The 23,736-nt window shown below is 42.2% G+C and overlaps 1 protein-coding gene across 1 annotated transcript; it reads left to right on the top strand.

Moving 5' to 3' along the window:
* Positions 1-627: 627 nt before the first annotated feature.
* Positions 628-23,364, top strand: CS (citrate synthase). Its single transcript, XM_069491711.1, has 11 exons — positions 628-832; positions 11,347-11,397; positions 12,342-12,449; positions 13,218-13,283; positions 13,493-13,624; positions 13,884-14,072; positions 19,738-19,937; positions 20,502-20,631; positions 20,756-20,857; positions 21,253-21,462; positions 21,817-23,364. The coding sequence occupies exons 1-11, from the start codon at positions 791-793 to the stop codon at positions 21,985-21,987; spliced, it is 1,401 nt and encodes a 466-aa protein (XP_069347812.1). The 5' UTR covers positions 628-790; the 3' UTR covers positions 21,988-23,364.
* The last annotated feature ends 372 nt before the right edge of the window (positions 23,365-23,736 follow it).

The raw sequence follows: 23,736 nt of genomic DNA, 5'->3' as shown, positions 1-23,736 counted from the left end.
TTGTAAGACTTGGATTTCCCGGCATTACACAGAGAACTGACATCTTACAAAGCACTTGATTCACACTCCTGATTTTGCTTTTCTCCACATATTGGGGTCTGTTAGTATGTATAGTACCTTGGCCTCTGCTGACGTCAAATGATCTCCATCAAGCAGCAAATGATCTCTGGTAACATAGCCTGTTTTCCACATAGATGTCACTTCCATGACCATGAAGTCATTAACCAAAGACATTCATCAAGAAAGCGCGCCAAACGGGTAGGAGGAGTAGGCAATCATCAGTTTTCCTGACAGTATATTAAGGAGTTGGCTCCCAACGACCTTCCAGGGTTGAGTCCTGGAGCGTTTTCCTTAGTATTCACCTCAGGACCAACCCCAAATGAAAAAGCTGAAGAAAGAAGTTAACTGAGTTCTCAGGCACATATTTAGCCACCTACACCCCGCTCCTGCCACCCATCCACTCGCAATTGGCCTAATCCGGGCGATCCAATCCTCCCCGCCACAACTGCTGTCAACGGCTCAGGTCCCGCCCCCCTCCCCACCGGGCCAATGGCCGAGCCCAGGGCGAGTCCCCTGAGAGGGACGGGACCGGGTTCTGGGCAGTGGGCGGGGCCTCGCTGAGGACCCCGGGCTGGGCGCCGCCGCCGGTTCGTCTACCCTTTCCCTGAGCCGCCTCCTTTCAACCTTGTCCACCGGTTGGCGTGGCCTTTGGTGCAGCGGCGGCGGCTCCCGTTCCTGCCCAGCTCTCTCCCCTCCTTCCCTCCCCACCAGATCCTGGAGTTCGCCCGCCATGGCTTTACTCACTGCGGCCGCCCGGCTCTTGGGAGCCAAGGTGAGTAGCTAGGGGAGGGAGCACGCCATCCCAGGGTGGGGCTGAGGCGACCGCAGGCCCTCAAGCGCCGGGGTCTCCCTCCCACACCCGCGCGCACCCCTGCGCGCCTTAAAGGGGCCCTGCGCTGGGCTGGCCGCCAGCCCTGCGTGGAGCTCCCAGGGCCATGTGCTACGCGTCTCTTCGGCACCGGGGGTGAAGCGAACGCTGCCCGCCCCGGCCTGCAGTCTGGCGGGTGAGTAGGCCCGACCCTACTGTCACCTGGTATGTCTAAGGTGGAGGACAGAGAGATGCGTTACTCTGGAAAAAGAAGGAGCCGAGATGAGCCTCCAGTAGAGAACAGAGGTGTGGTGTTCCCCTGGAGTTAGGGAAAGAGTCTGTTTGGTGGAAGGGGCGGGGGTGAACAGGTAAAAGGGGTGGCAGAAATGAAGAGATATACACACACTGTCTGTGGGCCAGAGCTGAACAATGGCTAATTTCGTCTTCTGCTTTGTAGGAAGGGCCTTGTTAGTTCCTAAACTGCTTGTTTCCGTTTCTCCAACCCAATTATTTAAGCCTTTAGTGACCACACCGTAACAGTTTCTGCTAGAAAAGTGGGACCCTGACTTGCTATTGTGGTAACAAAAAGAAAAAGAAAAAAAAAAAAAGTGGGACCCTCAGGTCCTCTTTGTCCTTGGGACTCTTTCACTTACTCTTTATATAGGAGGAGCTTGGGCGGGGTGGAGCACTTCTGTAAAACCTCCTGCATGATCTTCACATATGATTGGAGAAAGAACCAGAAAGGTGGTTCCACCAGACTGCAGACCAATAAATGAAGATACTCTGCAAGAAATAGTAATGCCAAGATCATGTGTCCAATCATACTACTTGCTCGTCCAGGTGTTGCTGTTGATCTTAAGTCCATCTAGGATCTTCCTTTCATTCTTTGGGGCCCTTTACTTGACATTTGTTAGTTTTTGGATCCTAGAAATACTGTTGCAGGTAATGGTGCCTCCAATTTCAAATTGCCAGTACTTTTGGTTCTAGATAACTTGGCCTTTTAAACAGAGAAACTGCTGTGCTGAGGGAGTCCTGGCCCTCTAATCCAAGCAAGGACAGTCCCACAAGTGACCTTGACTTCTGCAAAGAACTTATGCTTTCTCTTCAGCAGATGGTTTAAAGTTGCTAGCACCTGAAGGAAAGGAAAACCTTAGACTGGTTTTGGCTTGCCATGTGTTAGTTTTTCATGGTTGGCAGAGATAAAGTGAAACCTGTAGGATTTACCTTGAGGTTCTTCCAGGCACCCAGCAGCAAGGTAGAGGCTGATCATTTGGGAGATACTTGTCTTACTTGGCTGTTGCTTCTCCTGCTGCCAGGGAACAGGGTAAGGAAACCTCTTGGGAAATGAAGCAAGTTCTAGATAGTGTTTTGGCAGAATAGGGGACACTATAATTAGCTCATTCCACAACTGCTAACTCAAACCAGATAGACTGACCCTACAGTGAATTTGAAAAAGCCTTTGGATTTACCTTTTGAATTTATTTTGTCCCTTAAGCCCTTAGGGAAGCTCAGAACACTTTTGGGATGACAGGGCTACATAATTTTGGTATCATTATTTTCTTTACTCTCGTGTTAGAGATACCCCTGAGGATCCTAGAAACCAATAAGCTGAAAGCTATTAGAAGGCTTTTGACTGTTAAAACTAGCAAAGCCCAACAAGCTCAGGAATGGAAATTTCCTGAAAATTAAGCGATGTGACCAAGATACCAAGAAGCCTTTCAACTTGTCAGCATTGCTAGCACCTGCTTGGGCTTTCTAGATTAGACCATGTCTAGTGGTAGTCGTAATTGGGAATAGATTTTATTTTTGCTGTTAAAGTAGGCTTTAGAGGGCTAACTAGTCTTCTGACCTGGGAGAACTGACCCCTACCACTTTGATTCTCAAGGTCAGATACAGTTTCACTTTTCTGAGAAAAGATTTTTTTAACCTTGCTAGGAGACAGAAATGCTAGTCATTGTTCTATTGTTCCATTCTACCCACTGTCAGATGATTTAAATGAACACCTGAATTAGACTAATTGAGAGCCTTGACATTTGACTTCTTGTTTGTCAAATGAATTAATGCTAAGCAATGGCCTTAGTATTATCTGTGAGTGTCCCAGCTTTGTGACATAATATCTTTTCACAGATGCTCTGGGTTTAGATTTGGTCTGGGAATTGAAGTAGAACTACAGTTCACTTCTGGACTCTTGAAGTCAACATGCTTAACCAACCCTAGCGAAAGAGAGTTGATTCTTATACCATTGAGAATTGCTTCTCCAAGCTGTGATGCTTGAATCTTTGAGTAAATCAATCGAAAGATGTTTCTAGATTATTTCCGGACTTTTTCAAGACATTTAAATAAATACCAGTGGTTCCTTTACAGCAGTCTTATACCACCACACAAGATCTCCTATATGAGTCCTAGTCTGAAATTGAATTCAATAAAACCAAGTTGGTTTTATCCTGTGAGATGTTTACTCTTAAAGCCCAAAACTTTTAAAAGCAAGGGTTCAGATCTCTTTGCCTTCACTGTCAGCCTACCCAAAGTAACAGTGATTCCCAGATGCTTACTAGATGGACTAAAGATGGAGGTGGGGAGAGCCTTATGGGGTGCTAGTGATGGGATGATTGCATTTGTTCTTTTTCCTTTTTCTTTCTTTCTTTCTTTCTTTTTTTTTTTTTTTTTGACATGGGGTCTTGCTTTGTTGCCCAGGTTGCAGTGTGGTGGTACAATCATAGCTCACTCCAGCCTCAAACTCCTGAGCTTGAATAACCTTAGCCTCCTAAGTAGCTGAGACACTACAGGTGTGAGCCAAGTAGCTGCTAATTAAAAAAAATTTTTTTAGAGATGAGGTCTTGCTATGTCACCCAGGCTGGTCTCAAACTCCTGGCCTCAAGCAATCCTCCGGCCTCAGCCTCCTGAGTGGCTGAGATTACAGGCATGAGCCATCATGCCCAGCTTCAAATTTGTTTTTTCTAGTGGCCTTTAGGTTGGTAGTAGGTGAATGAATGCATGAGCATGGGTAGGCAGCTAGGGCAGCAGTGAAGTAGACAGAGAAGGAAGGGCTGGTATTCCTGGTTCTTAGAATCCAAGTGGGCAGCAGAAAGGAAACCAGACTTGGTGGATCCCACTAAAGCCACACAGTAGTTTTGCCCTGTGTCAATGGTTTATGTGATAGAGTTGAGTAGGATGTGAAATTTAAAACCTTGGTGAAGCAGCTTTAGCAATAGTTCTTTCTTACCGTCTGACTGTCTTTCAGTTCTTCCTTCAACTGCTCAGATTCTTTAGGTCTGTATTTATTTTAACATGATTCCATTTTAAAAGGTTCACGGTGGGCATCATCACCTGGAATGCTTATTCACATTGCAGATTCCTGGATCCTACCTTCAGATATGATTCACCAAAGGTGGGATGATGTCTGGAAACTTGTGTTTTTTTTAATAACCTCAGTTGACCGTTAAGAGACTGATGATGCTTGGTGGTCTCAGGACCTTACTGTTAGGCCAGTAAATCCACCTGTAGGCCTTTTTATTTGAACTTTATTGGATGCATTATAGGAAACTTTGAGTGTTTGGGCATTGTTTTTTGGATGACTGATTATTTTAAAAATGGACTTCAAAAGTAACCATTCTAAGCAGCATTGTGCTTTAGGCTGTTTTCGCTAGGTTTTTCTTCCTAGGCCTTTTTCCCCAAATGCATAAGGCATTTGGGAAAAAAGGAAAGTGTTAGGAGCTAAAAGCAAAGTGTTAGGAGCTAAAACTTGTAAGAACTCCTAGCAGAAGTGAGGCAATAGTTTCTAAGTTCTGAGAAAGTATATGGTGACAGATCTTGTATGCTTTATTCACTAGTGTACACTTAGTGTACATATAATAAATAGGTGTTCAAGACATATTTGTTAAAAAATGGTAAGGGTTTCTACTGAAAGGAAAAGTCAGGACTATTTATTCTTAGGCTGGAGTGTTATCTTTAGCAGTCTTCTTTACTGAATGATCAGTGAACCTTTAGGCAAGAGACTGTTGTAAAATGACAGTTGGGTAAAATTATTAAAGAAACTCCTGTTTGGGTGTGGTGGCTCACACCTGTAATCCTAGCACTCTAGGAGGCTGAGGCAGGAGGATCGCTTGAGGTCAGCAGTTCAAGACCAGCCTGAGCAAGAGCGAGACGCCGTCCCTACCAAAAATAACAAAAATTAGCTGGGAGTGATGGTGTGTGCCTATAGTCCCAGCTACCCAGGAGGCTGAGGCAGGAGGATCGTTTGAGCCCAAGAGTTTGAGATTTCAGTGAACTATGATGATGCCACTACATTCCAGCCAGGGTGACAGAGTGAGACTCTGTCCAAAAAAAGAAAAAGAAAGACAGAAAGAAAGGAAAGAAAGGAAAGAAAGAGAGAGAAAGAAAAAGAAAGAAAGATATAAACTCTTTTCAGTATTAAGGAGGTCAAAGTGTGAACTGTAGATTACGCTGCTCAGGCTATTAAGTGGCCTGACCAAGTAGTGCAGGCTGACTTCCAGTATCACCATTGTGAAACACAGACATTAAATGGCTTTAGTCCTCTGACCTGGTTCTGGGGAGAGAGGAGCCTTTGTCCTATTTGTATTCATTTACTCTTAATGCAAGTTGTTCCTTCTGCATTAGAAGACTGTAGGGACAAGATTATTCCTGCTGGTTGTTAGTGTATTATGTGTGTTCCATCAACCAAGCCAGTCCTGCTGGCTTGGCTAGCTCTGATTTTTATTGATAGACAAAGGCCCTCCTGTTAAAATCAGGAGTATCTCTCTCAAGGTTTTAATGTTGGTCATGTGGATATGTGGTAGAATATAGTCTTGATATGCCGAGGATGGAGAATCAAATAAAATTCGGCTTCTCCCCTGAAGAGTGAGGGTCCTAAATGTAGACCAATGATGATATAGGGTAAGAGGAGTAGGAGGGAAATAACTGCATTATCGAGTAAGTGGTTATCCAAATAGGATCCTGTTGATTACACAATTTGGAAAAGGGAGTAGTTAATTGATATCTGGTAAGTGATTTGGCCAATACACTATTCCTAGAATACTCCTGCATGTACTAATTAGTCCTTTTCCTCTCTTAGCCCTTTAAGATAGAGGTTCTTTTAATTGCTATATTTTTCCATATCCTAGCACATTTGGGAGCAACAGCCCATTTCTATCAATAATAGCAGACTCACTAGAGCAGATCTGGTAAGGGGGTAGTAGCATATGAAGTTTGAAAAAGCCTCCTAGTGATTGTGATATGCCCACCTCCACCCTGTAGAGAATACTGGCCATCAGACATTGTGAGCCAAGCCCTTGTCTTTGGAAGCAGCTCTCTTCATCTCTCCCCATGAAGGAGCTGACCTATTGAGTGAGGTGGACTGCCTGATTCACCTGACAGCTGCTGTTCCAGTAGAGTGACTCCACAGGTGGCATGCAACCAGAAGCCAAAAGCTCAGCTGCCACACCTCCAAGGCTGAGGGAGGAGCTGAGAGGTAGAAGTTCAGAAATGACTCAGAGGTTTGTAATCTGCCTATCCCATCAGTGAGTATAAACTAAATGTACTGTACAAAGCCATTCAGCAGCTTTCTTTGGCAGCCAGGGGATAGAGGAAATAAGGCGTGCAACTTTAGGTGTGACAGTCTTCAAGCATCGCCTTTCTAGAGTCATTTGCTCAGCTGATGGAGATTAGGGTTACTTAAATTTGTTTCCTCTCCCTGAGACTCCCCCCATCTTGGTAAAAAGGCCCTTTAAAAGAAAATTGGGGCTTTACCTGTTCTGCAGCTGGAAGGAATTATCCATTCACTTCCTCCTCAGGCTTGACTGCCTCTTTCCTGGGATCCAACTCCAGGAAAGAGTTCTGACACTTGATGATAGATAAGAAGCCAACACATTTCTAAGAAATATTCATTGAACTCAGCTATGTATAAGCGCTTGTTCTACGTGGCTTTGTGCAAATTATCACTCTGTCGCTCAGGCTGGAGTGCAGTGGCATGATCATTGCTCTGTAGCCTTGAACTCCTGGGCTCAAGTGATCTTCCTGCCTTAGCCTCCTGAGTAAGACTACAGGGCTGCACCATCACACCTGGCTAACTTTTCCTTTTTTTTTTTTCTTCTATTTTTTTAAGAGACGGTATCTTGCTGTGTTGCCCAGGCTGGTCTCCAACTCCTGGCCTCAAGCAGTCCTCCCACTTGAGTCTTTCAAAGTGCTGGGATTACTGGTGTGAGCCACACTGGCCCTAAAGTTGGCTTTTATTATTGCCATTTTAGAGATGTGAAAACTGAGACTTAGAGAAGTTAGGTCACATAACCAAGATAATAAAGCAGGAAAGTAGCAGAATCTGAATTTAGGACTTGCTTCTTGATGACGCCTAAACTGCAGATCTTGGAGGGCAGAGGAGGGCATGGGTAAATTCACACCTAGCAAGTATAATAACTTTAACTCAAACTGTACAAAAGCAATTTATGTAGCCAAACATTTGTACCCCCAAAATATTCTGAAAGAAAAAAATCATACTAAACTGCAGATCTGGATTCAGTAGGTCTGAGGTGCAAGATTCTGCATTTCTAACAAGCTTCAAGTAATACTAATACTGCTGGCTAGGAGGTCACATTTTAAGTAATAAAACTTTTGAGTACCTTTACGTATGTCCTTACTGGAGCCTGAGAATCAGACTCTGAGTTAAATGGTTTGTTATCTTAAATATGGAAATGAGAAGAGAAACAGTAGTTAATTGTTTTGCTTTGGTTGTCTCAGTTATTTAGTAATGGAGCTGGGGCTAGAACCCAGATTTTGTAACTCCAAATCCAGTGCTGTGAACTCTGCATCATTAGATAAAGTTGTCCTAAGTTGAGTTTTTCATACTCTCCCCTTTTGAACAGTTTTATCAATGAATTGCTTCCTTTAAAATCCCTCTGATTTCTTTGGTTTTCCAAGCTTCAGAGTTACCAAAAAATGTGACTGACCCTGATACTGGTGGGGGCTAGAAAGTCGCTATACTTTTGTTTTACATATTTATTATATAACAAATACATAGCACTTGCTATATGCCAGGTACAGTTTTAAGTGCTTTGTAAATATTTACTTAATCCTCATAACAATCCTTTGAGATAGATACTATTATTATTCCCCTTCTACAGATAAGGAAACTGAGGCACATAAAGGTTAAATGGTTTGGTTAGAGTCCCACAGCCAGCAAGTGACAGAAAAGTGTAGTAGAAACAATATACTAGCTTTATTCTATAAGCACATAGGCAAGCTCTCTACAAACTAGCGTTGCTTTGCTAATTGGAGATCTGCCTTAAGAAGTGCTGATGATCAAGGTTAGGGACAGTGAAGATCAGCTGTCTTTAGTTTACTCCTGAGGCTTCTCCTTAAATGGCAAAGGAGCTCTCTACAAAAGAAATTAAGATTTTGCTGAGGGTGGAAGTGGGTGATAGTTTAGTTGGAAGTTCCCTTTCCCTAACCATTTCTTAAAGTAACAGTCATATAAACAGATTTGAGAGATGGTGGTAACTAAGCAGCAGTCGTGGCCCATTTGATCCCTTTTAAGTGATGTTGCATTCTTACAGCCTAGTTAGGTGACCTTTTCTTTCCGGTTTCCTCTTTTGGCTTTTTGTTTTTGTTTTTTTAATGTTTAATGAAGTAAAAGGAGAGGGAACAACTAGTTCATTCATTGATTCTAGCAGTTCTCTCACAATGAAAACTTTTTATTTTATGTTCATATTGGTAGAAGAAAGACCTCCAACCTGAAGGAATTTCCATTTTCACCTTAAGATTTGGGCTCTCATTCTATCTGTTGAGCTTGGATAGATTTTTTTTTTTTAACCTGGGATTTAATCTTAAACTATTCTTCTAATCCTCTCTCTTGCCAGTGAAGCACCCAGGCATTATAGAAACTTAAGGATGGTTTAGAAGTGGAAAAATTATCATTATGGAGAAATTTCAACTTCTTTCAGATGATCTGATCCCTGTAGCTGCTTCAAAAACAAAACAAAACCACAGTAAACCACGACCCACAATTAAGAGGTCTGCTGCTGTGCTGATGTGGTCTCTGAGAGATGAGGCCTCTGTAATAGGGTCTGCAAGACCCTGGAACATGGAATAGCTTAAACAAGGTTAACTCTATAAAACAATAGTTTAAACTCATTCACATGTCTTCCCTTGACCACTTTTAGTGACTAGTAAGATAAGGCAAAGTTATACCTTGAGTGCTGGGTTAAGTTTCGTATTCACCCTATGTAGGGTGAAGCGGCTGTGAAGGGATTTTTGTGCTTCCTACTTCTTGCCCAGGTGAAGAATTGAGCTAGAGGAGACTCTTCAGCAAGTTAGGAAGTGAGTTAAGGACAGCCCTGTTGAGGCATTCTCCCTCTGCTTTAGGGACATACTGGCTTGCCTTATGTTCTCTGTATTTTTTTGGATTGATACTTTTAAAAATAGCCTTTTCTGAAGGGTCTCTTTTCCTTTCAGTCCTCCCCCCTGCCCCAACAGAAATAGGAAGGGACAGTACATTCTAAAAAGCCTCCTGCCCTAAGAACTCTAGAGTGAGAACAGAACTCTCACCCTAAGTATGTAGCTTTTTGTAATTTATACAGTACCACCTGTTCAGATGATTTTCTGCACAGCCAGACAACAGTGCAGTGATTACTAAGAAAAGGCCTTTTGGCATAAGGAGGAAAGGTGTAGACTTGTTCCAGGTTTCGTTTATTTGTGCGCATATGTAATCTTTTTAATTTGCAAAGTACTTTCACATCCACTATAATTTAATTATCACAAGACAATCCTGTGAGGTATATGATGAAAGTTAGCATCATATTATAGAGCAGGAAACTGAGGCTTGACTCATTTTCTCTTCAAAATAATATAGTGTAGAAAAGCTAATTTTCTTATCTACGTCCTTTTCCCTAATTAGTAGTATAATTGGTCGTCTTATTTCTCAGTTGGTGTTGAACTTCTGTTGGAACTCTGCAGTCTTCTTATAGAAAGTAGTTTCTTTGCCGGGCGCGGTGGCTCATGCCTGTAATCCTAGCACTCTGGGAGGCCCAGGCGGGTGGACTGTTTGAGCTCAGGAGTTCGAGACCAGCCTGAGCAAGAGCGAGACCCTGTCTCTACTAAAAATAGAAAGAAATGATTTGGACAGCTAAAAATATATATAGAAAAATTAGCCAGGCATGGTGGCACATGCCTGTAGTCCCAGCTACTCGGGAGGCTGAGGCAGGAGGATTGCTCGAGCCCAGGAGTTTGAGGTTGCTGTGAGCTAGGCTGACGCCACGGCATTCTAGCCTGGGCAACACGGTAGGACTCTGTCTCAGGAAAAAAAAAGAAAAGAAAAAGTAGTTTCTCTTTGCTGGAGTAGGGGGGAACTTACCCCTACACATAGAAAAACGTAAGCTATCCATGCCGTTTATCTCTGTAGTGAGGGATAGCCTTCTTGAGTCTCAGGCTTATCTTTCTCCATGATTTTCTTAATTACTTCCTAAAGCAGATATTTTAAAATTCCTTTAGTACAGGTAGTGTAGACGATAAACTCTCAGTTTTTATTTATCCATTTGTTTATCTGAAAATGTCTTTATTTCTCTCCCTCTCTGTGTTTTGGTTTGGGGTTTTTTTGTTTGTCTGTTTTTTGCAAGGTAAGCATGAAACAAAGTTTATTGAGGAAGGGCAAGATAGGTTCACAGAGCAAGACTGAGATACAGGTTTACAGAGCAAAAGCAAGACACATTGGCCACAGATGATGAACGGGCTCCCCTGTCATAAAAAAAGGGCCCTCCCTCTTTGTTAAGTTGTTCACACGCACACACAACTCTGGCTTAATAATTATTGTCTCTTGGCACGCTTTTAGAAAATTTTCCAGTTTTCAAGTTTCTATAGCCAGACCCAGTGGCTCATACCGTAATCCTAGCACTCTGGGAGTTCAAGACCAGCCTAAGCAAGAGTGAGACCCGTCTCTAAAAAAAAAAAGTTTCCATTGCTGCTGTTGAGTAGTCTTCCGTCAGTTGTTTGTTTGTAGATAGTCTGTCTTTGTGCTTTTTCTAGGAGTGTTAGACGTAGTGTTGTAAGGCTGCCCTCTGCCTGTGGGCTTTCCTAGACTGGAGAGGTTGAAGTCCTGCCAAAAGACCAGGTGCAGGAGAGATCTTACCAGCAGCATTCAGTAATTGGTCAGTTTCCTCATTTGTTTTTCCTCGGGGCTGCCCAGAAATATTGACAGCTAGATCTAGATGGACTGGATACTCAACAACTGCCCTGCTCTGGAACCCAGATCATGGGAAAGACTCTTCAGGGAATGCTAGTGAAGCTATGAATACAAGAAACAGAGTTAAACCTGCTGCTCTGTCCAGACTGGTAACTCCTCCCAGGCTGTTCAGGGCCTTTTACAGCTTTCTTATGTCAAACTATCCTAAGAGGCTAAGATGAAGAGAGAGAGGTTGAGTCACTATAACTCTTTCTTGTTGATACAAAGGAGGGAGGAGTAACTTTTACATAACGTTTTTATTTTTGCTTTTCAGAATGTATCCTGTGTTGTTTTTGCTGCCCGGCATGCCAGTGCTTCCTCCATGGTAAGGTTTGGAAAAGCAGATAGAATTGTTGGGGTGTGGGACAGAGGGTTTGGGGACCAGCTGGTCTCTTATTCTCTTGTTATTGTCCTGAGTATCTCCTAGAAGTGTCCATTATTATTATTGTTATAACTACTATTACTATATTACTATTTTAAGAAATAATTTACTCGGCCGGGCGCGGTGGCTCACGCCTGTAATCCTAGCACTCTGGGAGGCCGAGGTGGGCGGATCATTTGAGCTCAGGAGTTCGAGACCAGCCTGAGCAAGAGCGAGACCCCATCTCTACTAAAAATAGAAAGAAATTATATGGACAGCTAAAAATATATATAGAAAAAAAAATTAGCCGGGCATGGTGGTGCATGCCTGTAGTCCCAGCTACTCGGGAGGCTGAGACAGGAGGATCGCTTGAGCTCAGGAGTTTGAGGTTGCTGTGAGCTAGGCTGATGCCACGGCACTCACTCTAGCCTGGGCAACAGAGTGAGACTCTGTCTCAAAAAAAAAAAAAAAAAAAGAAAGAAATAATTTACTCAATGGTATAGTGAAGTGGGACTATCAGATACTTTTGCCTAATTCTTTCTTTAAAATTAAATATTTTAAATTGTGGTAAAAATATATATAATATAAAATTTACCAATTTAATAATTTAAGTGTATGGTTCAATGGCAATAAGTGCATTTACATTATTGTGCAGCCATCGCCACCATACATCTCCATAACTTTTTCATCTTCCCAGAGTAAAACTGTACCCATAAAACAATACTTATTCCATCCTCCCCTGCCTAATTCTTTTATCCTCATTTATACATAATATTAATAGTTGACCAGACTTCTGGCAGATACAGAAAACCAAATTCTAAAAAGCAAAGTCTTCATCATATACCTACTTTGCAGGAAATCTAATAAACTTTTTGACGGTCACTTAGCCCTTCTACTTGTCTTTTTAGAATTTGAAAGACATTTTGGCTGATCTGATACCTAAGGAGCAGGCCAGAATTAAGACCTTCAGGCAGCAACATGGCAAGACGGTGGTGGGTCAAATCACTGTGGACATGGTAAGGGTTGTGGGACCTTGGCCGGGAAAAGTAGCTCTGTAATGTGCTTCAACAAGAGCACTATTCTCTTCACTTAATGTTCAAAAGCATTGTGTCCCATATAAGAAAATGTTTGGGGTTTATGGTGTTCATTTGAGATTAGATTGTTCTTTTCTATAAATTTAATAGTTGAGCTTAATCTAATTCACCTATGGGAAGGGTAGATGAAGTTTCTATTCCTATTCCTAATCCCTCAGCTTTTGGGGCCAGGACTCTGTGTCTTTGAATTGATGTTATGCCAGCCATCTAGTTAAACCATAGCCCTGGTAGGCCCTCTAGAACAGTATTAGGATGACTTTTCCCCAGCCTTAAGATTCTGAGCAGCTCAGATGATAGTTTCACAGCAGTTTTTGGCCATTGGTATCCACCCCTTCCCCTATAATATATCTCATTCTGTTTACTTTGGTTGGTGGGACTTAGGAGTTAAGGGGGCTAAGAGTGGCAGGAGAAAAAATAAAATACAGTAAGAAAAGGAAGCAGAGGCAGAAACATTAAAGAAAGAGAGTGATTTCTCAACTTAAAAACTTAATTTCCAACTTTAGCAGTCTTCCTTGCAAAGTTCAATTCTTCAGTAGGTTAACTCCTCAGACATTTTCTTCCCACAAGTGCAAGTCAGAGAATAGTTTCCTCTTGCGGATCCCATGAAGTTCTAACAAGCTGTGTCCTGAATCTTTCTGACTACTGATTACAACCTCTACCTCCTTTATTTTTTTTTTCCATTCTCTTTAGATGTATGGTGGCATGAGAGGCATGAAGGGATTGGTATATGAAACATCAGTTCTTGATCCTGATGAGGTAAGACACCTTCATGTCAATCACTAATAATTATTGAGTTTATTGACTATGGAAACCATGGATTAGATCAGTAAGGGTAAGGAGAATAAAACAAAAAATATTAATATTTTGGAAGGTAGAGAATAAGTATGTATGGAGTAACTGAAGAACAAGTTTACCTTTTTAATATATCAACTTAAGAGTTGTAATTCTCACTCTTCTCTATCAAGGGCATCCGTTTCCGAGGATTTAGTATCCCTGAATGCCAGAAAGTGCTGCCCAAGGCTAAGGGAGGGGAAGAACCCCTGCCTGAGGGCTTATTTTGGCTGCTGGTAACTGGACAGATCCCAACAGAGGAACAGGTAAAGCAGGAGGACATTAGCCTTTCTCATTCCCCTTCTTCATTGCCTTTTTCTGACCTCAGAAACTTAATCCTGATCTGGCTATGGGTGGTAGTTTATAGAGATGTGTAGTGAGGGGAAGGAATCAGAGCAGAGTTCTGCTGTACAAGTGGATTAGATTGGACTTTCTTGACTTTTCTTTACTGAGATGTCACTATCCTTTTGTTTTTCTTCTTCCTTTTCCTTGCTAGTGTTCTGAGCAATGTCTCCTTTTCTACAGGTATCTTGGCTCTCAAAAGAGTGGGCAAAGAGGGCAGCTCTGCCTTCCCATGTGGTCACCATGCTGGACAACTTTCCCACCAATCTGCACCCCATGTCTCAGCTCAGTGCAGCCATTACAGCCCTCAACAGTGAAAGTAACTTTGCCCGAGCATATTCAGAGGGTATCAACCGAACCAAATACTGGGAGGTAGGAAATTTGGGTGGTGTGACCGGTGTGTGATGGGAAGTCAAAGGACTTGAATGTGAAGGGAGGAAAAGGAATGTAGAATTTTGAGAAAAATTACTTGTCTGAGTTTTTCCAGAAACTTACTTAACAAATTTTCATTGTAGGCTTGTTTTGTGTTACTTGTTGGGATTATACAGATAGAGCATGGTTCCTATCACCAAGGTTATTGATTTGGTTAGGGTGATAATACATGTAAAAAAGAAACTTAAAATTCCATAGCTATAATATATATATTATATATATATTTATATTATATAATATATATAATATAAAATTCCATTGCTATAATAGAAGTATGTACACAGGGCTATTGTAATATTGAAAAGTATGTGACATAACTGCAGAGTCCTTGAGGAAAATTTCACAGAGCAGTCTTACCATGGCTCCAGAGGGTCACTTCCCCTCCCCGTCTTATTCAAATAAGGAAAACTTTGAGAAATTTTAAAAGTGGGGTGAACAGCAGCTAAGGCAACTCTGAGGTCTAGGAGGAGGACTAGTGCCAATCAGCCACATTCTGGGCTAGCCAACCCAAGATACCTGGCAGGAGTGGGAGGGTGGTTAGTGTCCTGGGAGTAGGATCCAGAAACAAATAAGTTTCATTCTCTGAAAATGAAAAGTGACCTTAATAGTTCAAACTCTGGTTGGGGTATGGGAAGGCTGTTATATCTTATCCTAACGCATAGTAGATAATGTCTTCCATCGTCTTCCCATATTCCATATACTCACAAACTCTGGGTAAAAGTACAAATTGTCTGGCTAGGTTTACAAGGAGGACATCCCATTTTCTTTTCTTATTTGGAGACAGTATAGGAACAGAAAAATTCCTTTTTACAAAGCAAGTACGTGAGGGGGGAGGAGAAGATGGGTATGTACATACCTAATGGGTGCAGTGCACACCGTCTGGGGGATGGACATGCCTGAAGCTCTGACTTGGTTGGGGCAAGGGCAATATCTGTAACCTAAACATTTGTACCCCCATAATATGCTAAAAACAACAACAACAAAAAAGCAAGTATGCTAAATGATTTTTGACCAGGAGATGCTAAACACCAAGAACGCTTCAAAGAGTTCACTATGATGCAAGACACAATAGCATGATCCACTGGTCTGATGAAACCCCCTTGGGGCCTTGGCAAATCCTGCTTCATTTGGTTGGTCAATATTTATTCAACGTCAACTGTGTATAGAGAATTCTGTTTGCTGTTGAGGAGAGAAGGGAAAGCTTGAAATTTTTATTGACTTGATTGGTATTGGGGAGGTTGGTATAGGAATTATGCAAAATATACATATTCACGCCACTTAAAGCATTTATTTATTTTTTTTGCATGGCACAAGCTATGGAACACTTAAAACATTTATAAAGCCACATATCAGCAAGTACAAAAGGTTATATAATCTGAATATATTGCTGTTCTTTTTTTAAAAAATGCTATTCAAGTAATTATCTGTGTGGGTCACCATAACAGAAAGGTTAAATCAAGACCAGCAGTTCTAATTCAAAACATATCTTTCAGAAATTGGCCATACAGAAGTGCCTGTTACTACTTACAGTTTATTTTTACTGCCACAAGGGGGAAAAAACAGCTTCTTCATACTTTATAATAGATGCCTATAAGATATTTCCCAGGCATCCAAACATGCTGCATGCTTAACACTGCCTTTTACTGAACCACTAAAATGAATCTTGTATTCCCTTGCTTGCTATGGCCTCCATTTCGATGTACAGTCATTGCTTAATTGTTCTGCCATGATCTCTATGAGATGCTATCTAAGGGTGACTATCTTGAGGTAAACATGTTATGCTTCGGAGCTTTGCTAATCTTTTGGAGAGTATTTGTAAGCAATACCGATGTATTTGTCAGCCTTACGATATGTGTCTAGTAAGTTCACACTGCACAAAAATTAGCACCAGTAACTGCTTTAGTTTAGTAGATCTTGATGCTCTTGCTGCCACTTCTCATATCTCTTTCAAAGGTCAGACACACTATTTCAGCTCAGTTCTCTGCCTTGTTTAATTTAATTGTGGGCTATTTAAGTAGAATTACATGACAGCATTCAGCTAGTCATTCAGCTGTTAAGAAGGAGTTACATATACCTCGAGAAGATGATCCTCTGCCTTCAACATTTCTTCCAGGCCGGGCGAGGTGGCTCACGCCTGTAATCCTAGCACTTGGGAGGCCCAGGCGGGTGGATCGTTTGAGCTCAGGAGTTCAAGACCAGCCTGAGCAAGAGCGAGACCCCATCTCTACTAAAAATAGAAAGAAATGATCTGGACAACTAAAAATATATATAGAAAAAATTAGCCGGGCATGGAGGCACATGCCTGTAGTCCCAGCTACTTGGGAGGCTGAGGCAGAAGGATCGCTTGAGCCCAGGAGTTTGAGGTTGCTGTGAGCTAGGCTGATGCCACAGCACTCTAGCCTGGGCAACAGAGTGAGACTGTCTCAAAAACAAAAGCAAACAAACCAAAAAGAAAACACCACATTTCTTCCATAACAGTTTCTATGACTCTAGATGAATAATGTAATCTCTTCAGTAGCGAGTTTAACCAGCTTCCAGGTCTCTTTTTGATTGACTTAACTTCACTGATGGCAGGGAGATTGTTCTGATACAACCGTTTAATTGTGAAGTAGCCTTAAGATGTTGAATTTAGTAAAATTATGAAGTACCTGACAGATCAAGTTATGCTAGTAATGCTACCTTTTGTAAGGTCTGTGAATGGTATATATAGATTTTGAAACTGTTTAAATAAAATTGCAATCATCGTAACACCTAACAGCTATTGAAAACATGCCGGATAGCCAAATATGCTTAAGTGGTTTACAGTCATTATCTGATTTAATCCTCAGAAAAATTCTGTGAAGTGTTATTTATTTCCTTTTTTTTGTTTGTTTTTTTGTAATTCAAGTTTCAGTTTTGCAATCCATTTTCTTACTGAATAGGAAAACAGAATTAGAGAAGTTAAGTAGCTTGCCAAAGGTCATGCAGCTAGTAAGTGGTAGATACCAGGTGGAAACTGGAGTTTGCTTGACCCTGGGATCTCTTCACCATTAATACTGGCTCTCTTCTTTTTCTATAAATGGAAGAATCTTGGCCAGAATTTTACTAGCAGCAGAGATGGTGGCTCACTGTGATGATGATGGTCAGTTATGTTACCTTTATTCAAGACAGTTGTGATGGTGGCATGTTTTAATATTTTTTTCCCAAGGCTTTGTAAATGAAGAATAAGTTGGTACAAGTATCTAAATAATACCTCAGTTTTAGATTATTAAAGAAATAAGCAGGAGTTCTCTATAAGATTTGTTTTGTTTCTTAAAACTCTTCTTGACCATACAATGTTGACTACTACAAAAAGCAAGGTAAAGATCCCACACTGTCATACCTGGACAAATACTTCTTGTTTTAGAAACTTCATCCTGGCCGGGCACAGTGGCTCACGCCTGTAATCCAGCAGTTTGGGAGGCCGAGGCAGGAGGATTGCTTGAGGCCAGGAGTTGGACAGCCTGGACAACATAGCAAGACCCCTATCTCTACAAAAAATTTGAAAATTAGCCAGGTGTGGTGGTACATGCCTGTAGTCCTAGCTATTCTTGAAAGTTAGTATGTACTCCACATATACCAGTTTGCATAGCCTAGGAGCCTGTTCTTGACATTCTGCTAATAAATCCGGGTTCCCTAGAACTGCAAATCCTTGATGTAGGCTTCTAGAAGTAACCTACTTCTTGGGGGATGTAAAGCTGCAAGGAGGTATAGTTAATAGTATGATTATTATGTAAGTAATCTCTTGAGAAGTTGAAAGTATTAGCTAAATATTTCTTGCTTCAGGTAGCTTTTTAATTTCGGCATTATTCTCACTGAAATTGTCTTGTTAAAAACCTATATCTGCTCAGCCTTCTAGAGCTATCAATTTATAGGAAATACAGTAGACAGAGGAACATGTTAAATGACATCACAGGTATATAACCAGCAAATTCTTTTTGTTGTTGTTGAGACAGAGTCTCACTCTGCCACCCTGCGTAGAATGTAGTGGCATCATCGTAACTCACTTCAACCTCCAACTGCTAGGCTCTAAGCGATCCACCTGCCTCAGCCAGCCAGGTAGCTGGGACTACTGGTGTGAGCTGCAACGCCCAGCTGGTTATTTTTTATTTATTTATTTTTTTTCTTTCTCTTTGGTAGAGATGAGGTCTCACTTTTGTTCAGGCTAGTCGTAAACTCCTGAGCTCAAGCAATCCTCCTGCCTCGGCCTCCCAGAATGCTAGGATTACAGGCGTGAGCCACTGAGCCTGGCCTATGACCAGCAAAATCTTAACCATGGGAAATTCTACAGAACAAATGATCCCATTTTCCACAAATGTATTGCAAAGTGAAAAAAGGAGAGCAGAAGAAGGAATTTAAGTTGTTTAAAAGAGACTTCAGGACTAGGCGTGATGACTCACATCTATATTCGTAGCTACTCCGGAGGCTAAGGTAGGAGGATTGCTTGAGGCAGGAGTTCCAGACCAGCCTGGGCAACAGAGTAAGACCCTGTCTCTAAAAAACTTCTAAAAATTTGGCTGGCTGCAGTGGCTCATGCCTGTAATCCTAGCACTCTGGGAGGCTGAGGCCAGAGGATTGCGTGAGGTTAGGAGTTAAAGACCAGCCTGAACAAGATCTAGACCCTGACTCTACAGAAAATAGAAAAAATTAGCTGGGCATAATGGCATGCACCTGTAGTACCAGCTACTTGGGAGGCTGAGGCAGGAGGATTGCCTGCCCCAGGGAGTTGAAGGTTGCAGTGATCTATGATCATGCCTCTGTACTGCAGCCTGGGCAACAGAGTGAGACCCACCCTGTTTCTAAAACAAAACAAAACCTACTGTCTTAGCACATTCATAGAGTGCAAAGTCATAGTATAATGAGAAAGATAATGATTAAACACATCAGGGTTCAAACCTGACTTTGGCATTTAACTAAGTATTTTTTTTTTTTTCTTTTTTGAGACAGAGTCTCACTCTGTTGCCCAGGCTAGAGTGAGTGCCGTGGCGTCAGCCTAGCTCACAGCAACCTCAAACTCCTGAGCTCAAGGGATCCTGCTGTCTCAGCCTCCCGAGTAGTTGGGACTACAGGCATGCACCACCATGCCCGGCTAATTTTTTCTATATATATATTTAGCTGTCCATATAATTTCTTTCTATTTTTAGTAGAGATGGGGTCTCGCTCTTGCTCAGGCTGGTCTCAAACTCCTGACCTCAAGCGATCCACCCACCTCGGCCTCCCAGAGTGCTAGGATTACAGGCGTGAGCCACCACGCCCGGCCTTAACTAAGTATTTTGAACCTCAGTTCCCTCATCTTTAAAATAGTGGTCGTTACATACTTTGTATGATAGTAAGCATTGGGAAAAATGTTTTAATGTACATGAGATAGTATTATAAATCACTTAGTACAGTGTGTAGGTCCTAACAGTTAATTCAGTTAAATGGTTATTATTGTTCTATACTTTCAAACATACTCAATATATAATAGCCCAGCATATAACCATTAACCCAAATAACTCAATCCGTAAAGGACAGACAGTATCCTTGCCTAATTCTTCTTCACTGATAATTGCTTCTTTTTCTCTCCATCTTCCTCTTCTCCCATCAGCTGATTTATGAAGACTGTATGGATCTGATCGCAAAGCTACCTTGTGTTGCAGCAAAGATCTACCGGAATCTCTACCGGGAGGGCAGCAGTATTGGGGCCATTGACTCTAAGCTGGACTGGTCCCACAATTTCACCAACATGTTAGGCTATACTGATGCGCAGTTCACTGAGCTCATGCGCCTGTACCTCACTATCCACAGGTGAGCTAGACCTAGCAACCAACCATAGCCACCAGGTGCCATGATTGATGGAAATTTTTTTAAAGGCTCCTTTATGTTTTCATCTTCTGGGAACAGATGGTAGGCACCAAGGAGATGCAAATGTGGCATAAGGCGTGATATAAGGCAAGAAAGGGGTCTAGTAAGGAAGGTCAAGAGGCCTAGGGAAATTACCCTAAGGGTGCTAAGAACGAGATGGTACTTCTAGTTGGGAAGAGGTACTAGCTGCTCACATTAGGTGGTCCTTCAGCTTTCTAGGAGCTCCCTCTTCTGGTCATTGCTACTAAAGCTGGGGTGGGAGTCAGGGATTTGGACACACAAGCATCATCAACCAGTAACCTCTCCAGCTCTGTGGATTAGTGAACAAAAATTGGTAATGAGATTAGGATGTCTTTTACAAGAGTTTAAGTATAACTGACTGGCTATAGGCTGATGTGAATCCATAATGGGGCTAGTATGTGACAAATAAGAGAACAGCAAGATCTCTGTTTCCATAATCTGCCCTTTTCTTTCTCTCCTTGGCTCTCTCTTCTTACTTCCCCACAGTGACCATGAGGGTGGCAATGTAAGTGCCCATACCAGCCACTTGGTGGGCAGTGCCCTTTCAGACCCTTACCTGTCCTTTGCAGCAGCCATGAACGGGCTGGCAGGGCCTCTACATGGACTGGCAAATCAGGTAAGACTATTCTTTTTCTTTTCCTGCCACATGTTTTTCTTACTCCTATGCTTTATTCCTGATCTTGGCATTCTCTCCTGGCATATGCATTGATACTCCTTTTTTCCCCACACTTTAACCATAGGAAGTGCTTGTTTGGCTGACACAACTACAGAAGGAAGTTGGCAAAGAGGTATCGGATGAGAAGTTACGAGACTACATCTGGAACACACTCAATTCAGGACGGGTAAGTGGAGATGCTTAGCAACCAGGAAAGAAGGCAAGACCCAAGTTCTGCAATTTGGAAGATTTAAGAAGAAAGGAATGAGAGAAGTCCCCAAATTAGAGAAAGAGATTTTTCCACTCCATTTATCTACCCTGAAAAATTTAGGAAATAATTTTTAGCTGGGTGCAATGGCACGTGCCTAAAGTCCCACCTGCTCAGGAGGCTGAGGCAGGAGGATTCCTTGAGGCCAGGAGTTCTGAGGCTATAGTGCACTATGATTGTGCCTGTGAATAACCACTGCACTCCAGCCTGGGCAACATGGCAAGAACTTGTCTCTAAAAAAAAGAAAAAAATAAATAAATAAAAGAATTTCTACTTGAGAATAGCAGCTGTTTTTTTCCCCTCACTCTTTACAGGTTGTTCCAGGCTATGGTCATGCAGTACTAAGGAAGACTGATCCACGATACACCTGTCAGCGAGAGTTTGCTCTGAAACATCTGCCTAATGACCCCATGTTTAAGTTGGTTGCTCAACTATACAAGATTGTGCCCAATATCCTCTTGGAACAGGGCAAGGCCAAGAATCCTTGGCCCAATGTAGATGCTCACAGTGGGGTGCTACTCCAGGTAAGTCCTCCTTTCCCTACTTTCCCTCTAATTTGTACCAAACCCTGTTGTTCTCAGCCACGCACAAAATCAACTCCCTAGTCAGAGCAAGAACTCTCTTATTACCTCCCTCATAGAGCCTTTTAATAAAATTGGCTATGATGTGTGGAGAGTAGGGGTTGGGGTTGCTGTTGCTCTCTTTTCAGAATCCCGATTGTTATACTTTTCCCAGTGTTGTTTCTATTTAAGGCTGACTGGGCTAAGTCCCTGGAGAGAAAGGGAAAATAGAGCCTCTAAAGGTTTTCATCACTCTGGACTTGTACATGCCACTGTCTCTGACCCTTAAACAAAGCCTTTTTCTCTTCTACTTTACAGTACTATGGCATGACGGAGATGAATTACTACACGGTCCTGTTCGGGGTGTCACGGGCACTGGGTGTACTGGCACAGCTCATCTGGAGCCGAGCCCTAGGCTTCCCTCTAGAGAGGCCCAAGTCCATGAGCACGGATGGTCTGATGAAGTTTGTGGACTCTAAGTCAGGGTAAAACTGGAGACTGGGAGGAAACTGACTACCAGAAAGTGAGGAAGCTTAAAGATATATATATATATATATATATATACACCTACACCTTTGTTTCAGGGGGCCTTTAAAGACTTAAGATTAAATTGTATCTGAGGCACTGATAATATGTTTGAGGTTAAAATATAAATTATGACTTTAAAAGATGAAAAGTGACCCCTTCTTCCCTAACCAGCTCCCTTCCCCTGCCTGGTATGAGTTGCCCATCAACTGTAGGATGACCAGGACTAATGCATGTAGTATGGGTTAGATTTGGTTCCCTGCCATCTCTAGTGAGAATCTGGCTCTTTCTCTGGGTCAAAGCTGGTTGCAGAGAATCTTCAGTCACTTCGGAGATTTTGCTTCTACTCTGCCGAGCCCTCAATGAGCCAGCAAACCAGGATTCTGCCCCTTCTGTTTACAGAGGAATCATGTTGGATTGTCAGCTGTACCAAGCTCTTTGGCCCTATCCCATGCACATAAACATCTCCTAGAGGAACCTATTGGTTAGCTGGACATGCTTTGGCAATTTTTTTATGCTACCAGGTGACCATAAAAGCATGGCATTTGTTGTGACTGGCACCCAGTGTTTGATTTTCACTTTTTAAAGTTATCTTGTTAAAATTAAGGTCTGGGAGTGTTCTGTTTCCCATTACTTTAAAATTCACCTCCTTTCAGACTTTCTACACCTGCTGCACCTCAAGATGAGGATGTTCTGGACCTCTCCCTCTTGGTCCCTATTAGAGACCTCTTTCAACAGATCTGTCTGATCTGTGGTCTTTCCCAGTCATTGGGTTTTATCAGTGCTTAATGTGAACTAAGGCTTTTTACTTCCACAGAATATAAGCCACTACCCTCTGACCACCCTCCAGTCCCCCTTTAATATGCTGTGGGACAGGGACTTAGGAACGACCAGCATGATATCTTCCGAGTCTGGTCCCAGGGTTACTAGCACCTCTTTTTGAATAGGGAAATCATTCAAGATTGGACGTGGACTCCTTTGAATATCAGTTCTGGGGAATGAGGGCATTAAAAATAGTAAGCTTCCCTCCTCATCCCCTGCCTCAAAAAAAATGCCCCCTTATTTATCAACATCTTTTTCCTGCCCCTTCCCCAAGAGCTCACAGTACAGTGTTTTAGAAGCCCCATTTGCACAGGTTTTCAGCAACTCAGAATGCTCTACTGCCTTTTCTTTGAGAAAGGGTTGATACACTCCTGCTGTGCCCCTTTATCCCCTCAAAACTGCCACCTGTGTTTGTGTGGATCCCTAACCCCCAGAACCACACTGTTGAGATGGACACACTGTAAACCCTTGGGTAACTGTCAGGTCATTATGCAGACTTCAGGTTATTCTGTATAAAATGCAAAATAAATGTTTTTATTAACAATGCTTGAGTCTGCTATTAAATAAAATAAGAACTGGAGGAATCTTTATTATGAGGTAAGGAATCTGGCTAGTAAGATCCTGAACCTAGCAGGTTACAAGTTATCCTCTGCATCCCTTTATCTTTTAGAGAGGTTTGACCTTCTTTTACCCTAATCAGAGGAAAGTCTCCTGAGAGATTCCCAAAAGAGACTTCTCTCCTTCCTCAAGGTTAGGAAATCCTTGAACTTTAGCCCCTAACCTTCTTAATTTTGTTGTAGGGTAGAACACTGACGGACTACAGCTGGGACCACAAGTGCTTATGTGAATAATCCAAGAACTGGTCTAGTCCACTGAGTGAAAGGAACAAAC

Source organism: Eulemur rufifrons, chromosome 16 (assembly GCF_041146395.1).
Source record: "Eulemur rufifrons isolate Redbay chromosome 16, OSU_ERuf_1, whole genome shotgun sequence".
Lineage (NCBI taxonomy): Eukaryota > Metazoa > Chordata > Mammalia > Primates > Lemuridae > Eulemur > Eulemur rufifrons.
This window is presented reverse-complemented; position numbering and strand designations above follow the sequence as displayed.

Excerpts from the sequence above, each read along its gene's own strand:
- CS (XM_069491711.1), top strand. The coding sequence starts at position 791 with ATGGCTTTACTCACTGCGGCCGCCCGGCTCTTGGGAGCCAAG. Across the intron at positions 13,625-13,883 it reads AGATCCCAACAGAGGAACAG|GTATCTTGGCTCTCAAAAGA; the intron begins GTAAAGCAGGAG and ends CCTTTTCTACAG. Across the intron at positions 21,463-21,816 it reads ACAGTGGGGTGCTACTCCAG|TACTATGGCATGACGGAGAT; the intron begins GTAAGTCCTCCT and ends TCTACTTTACAG.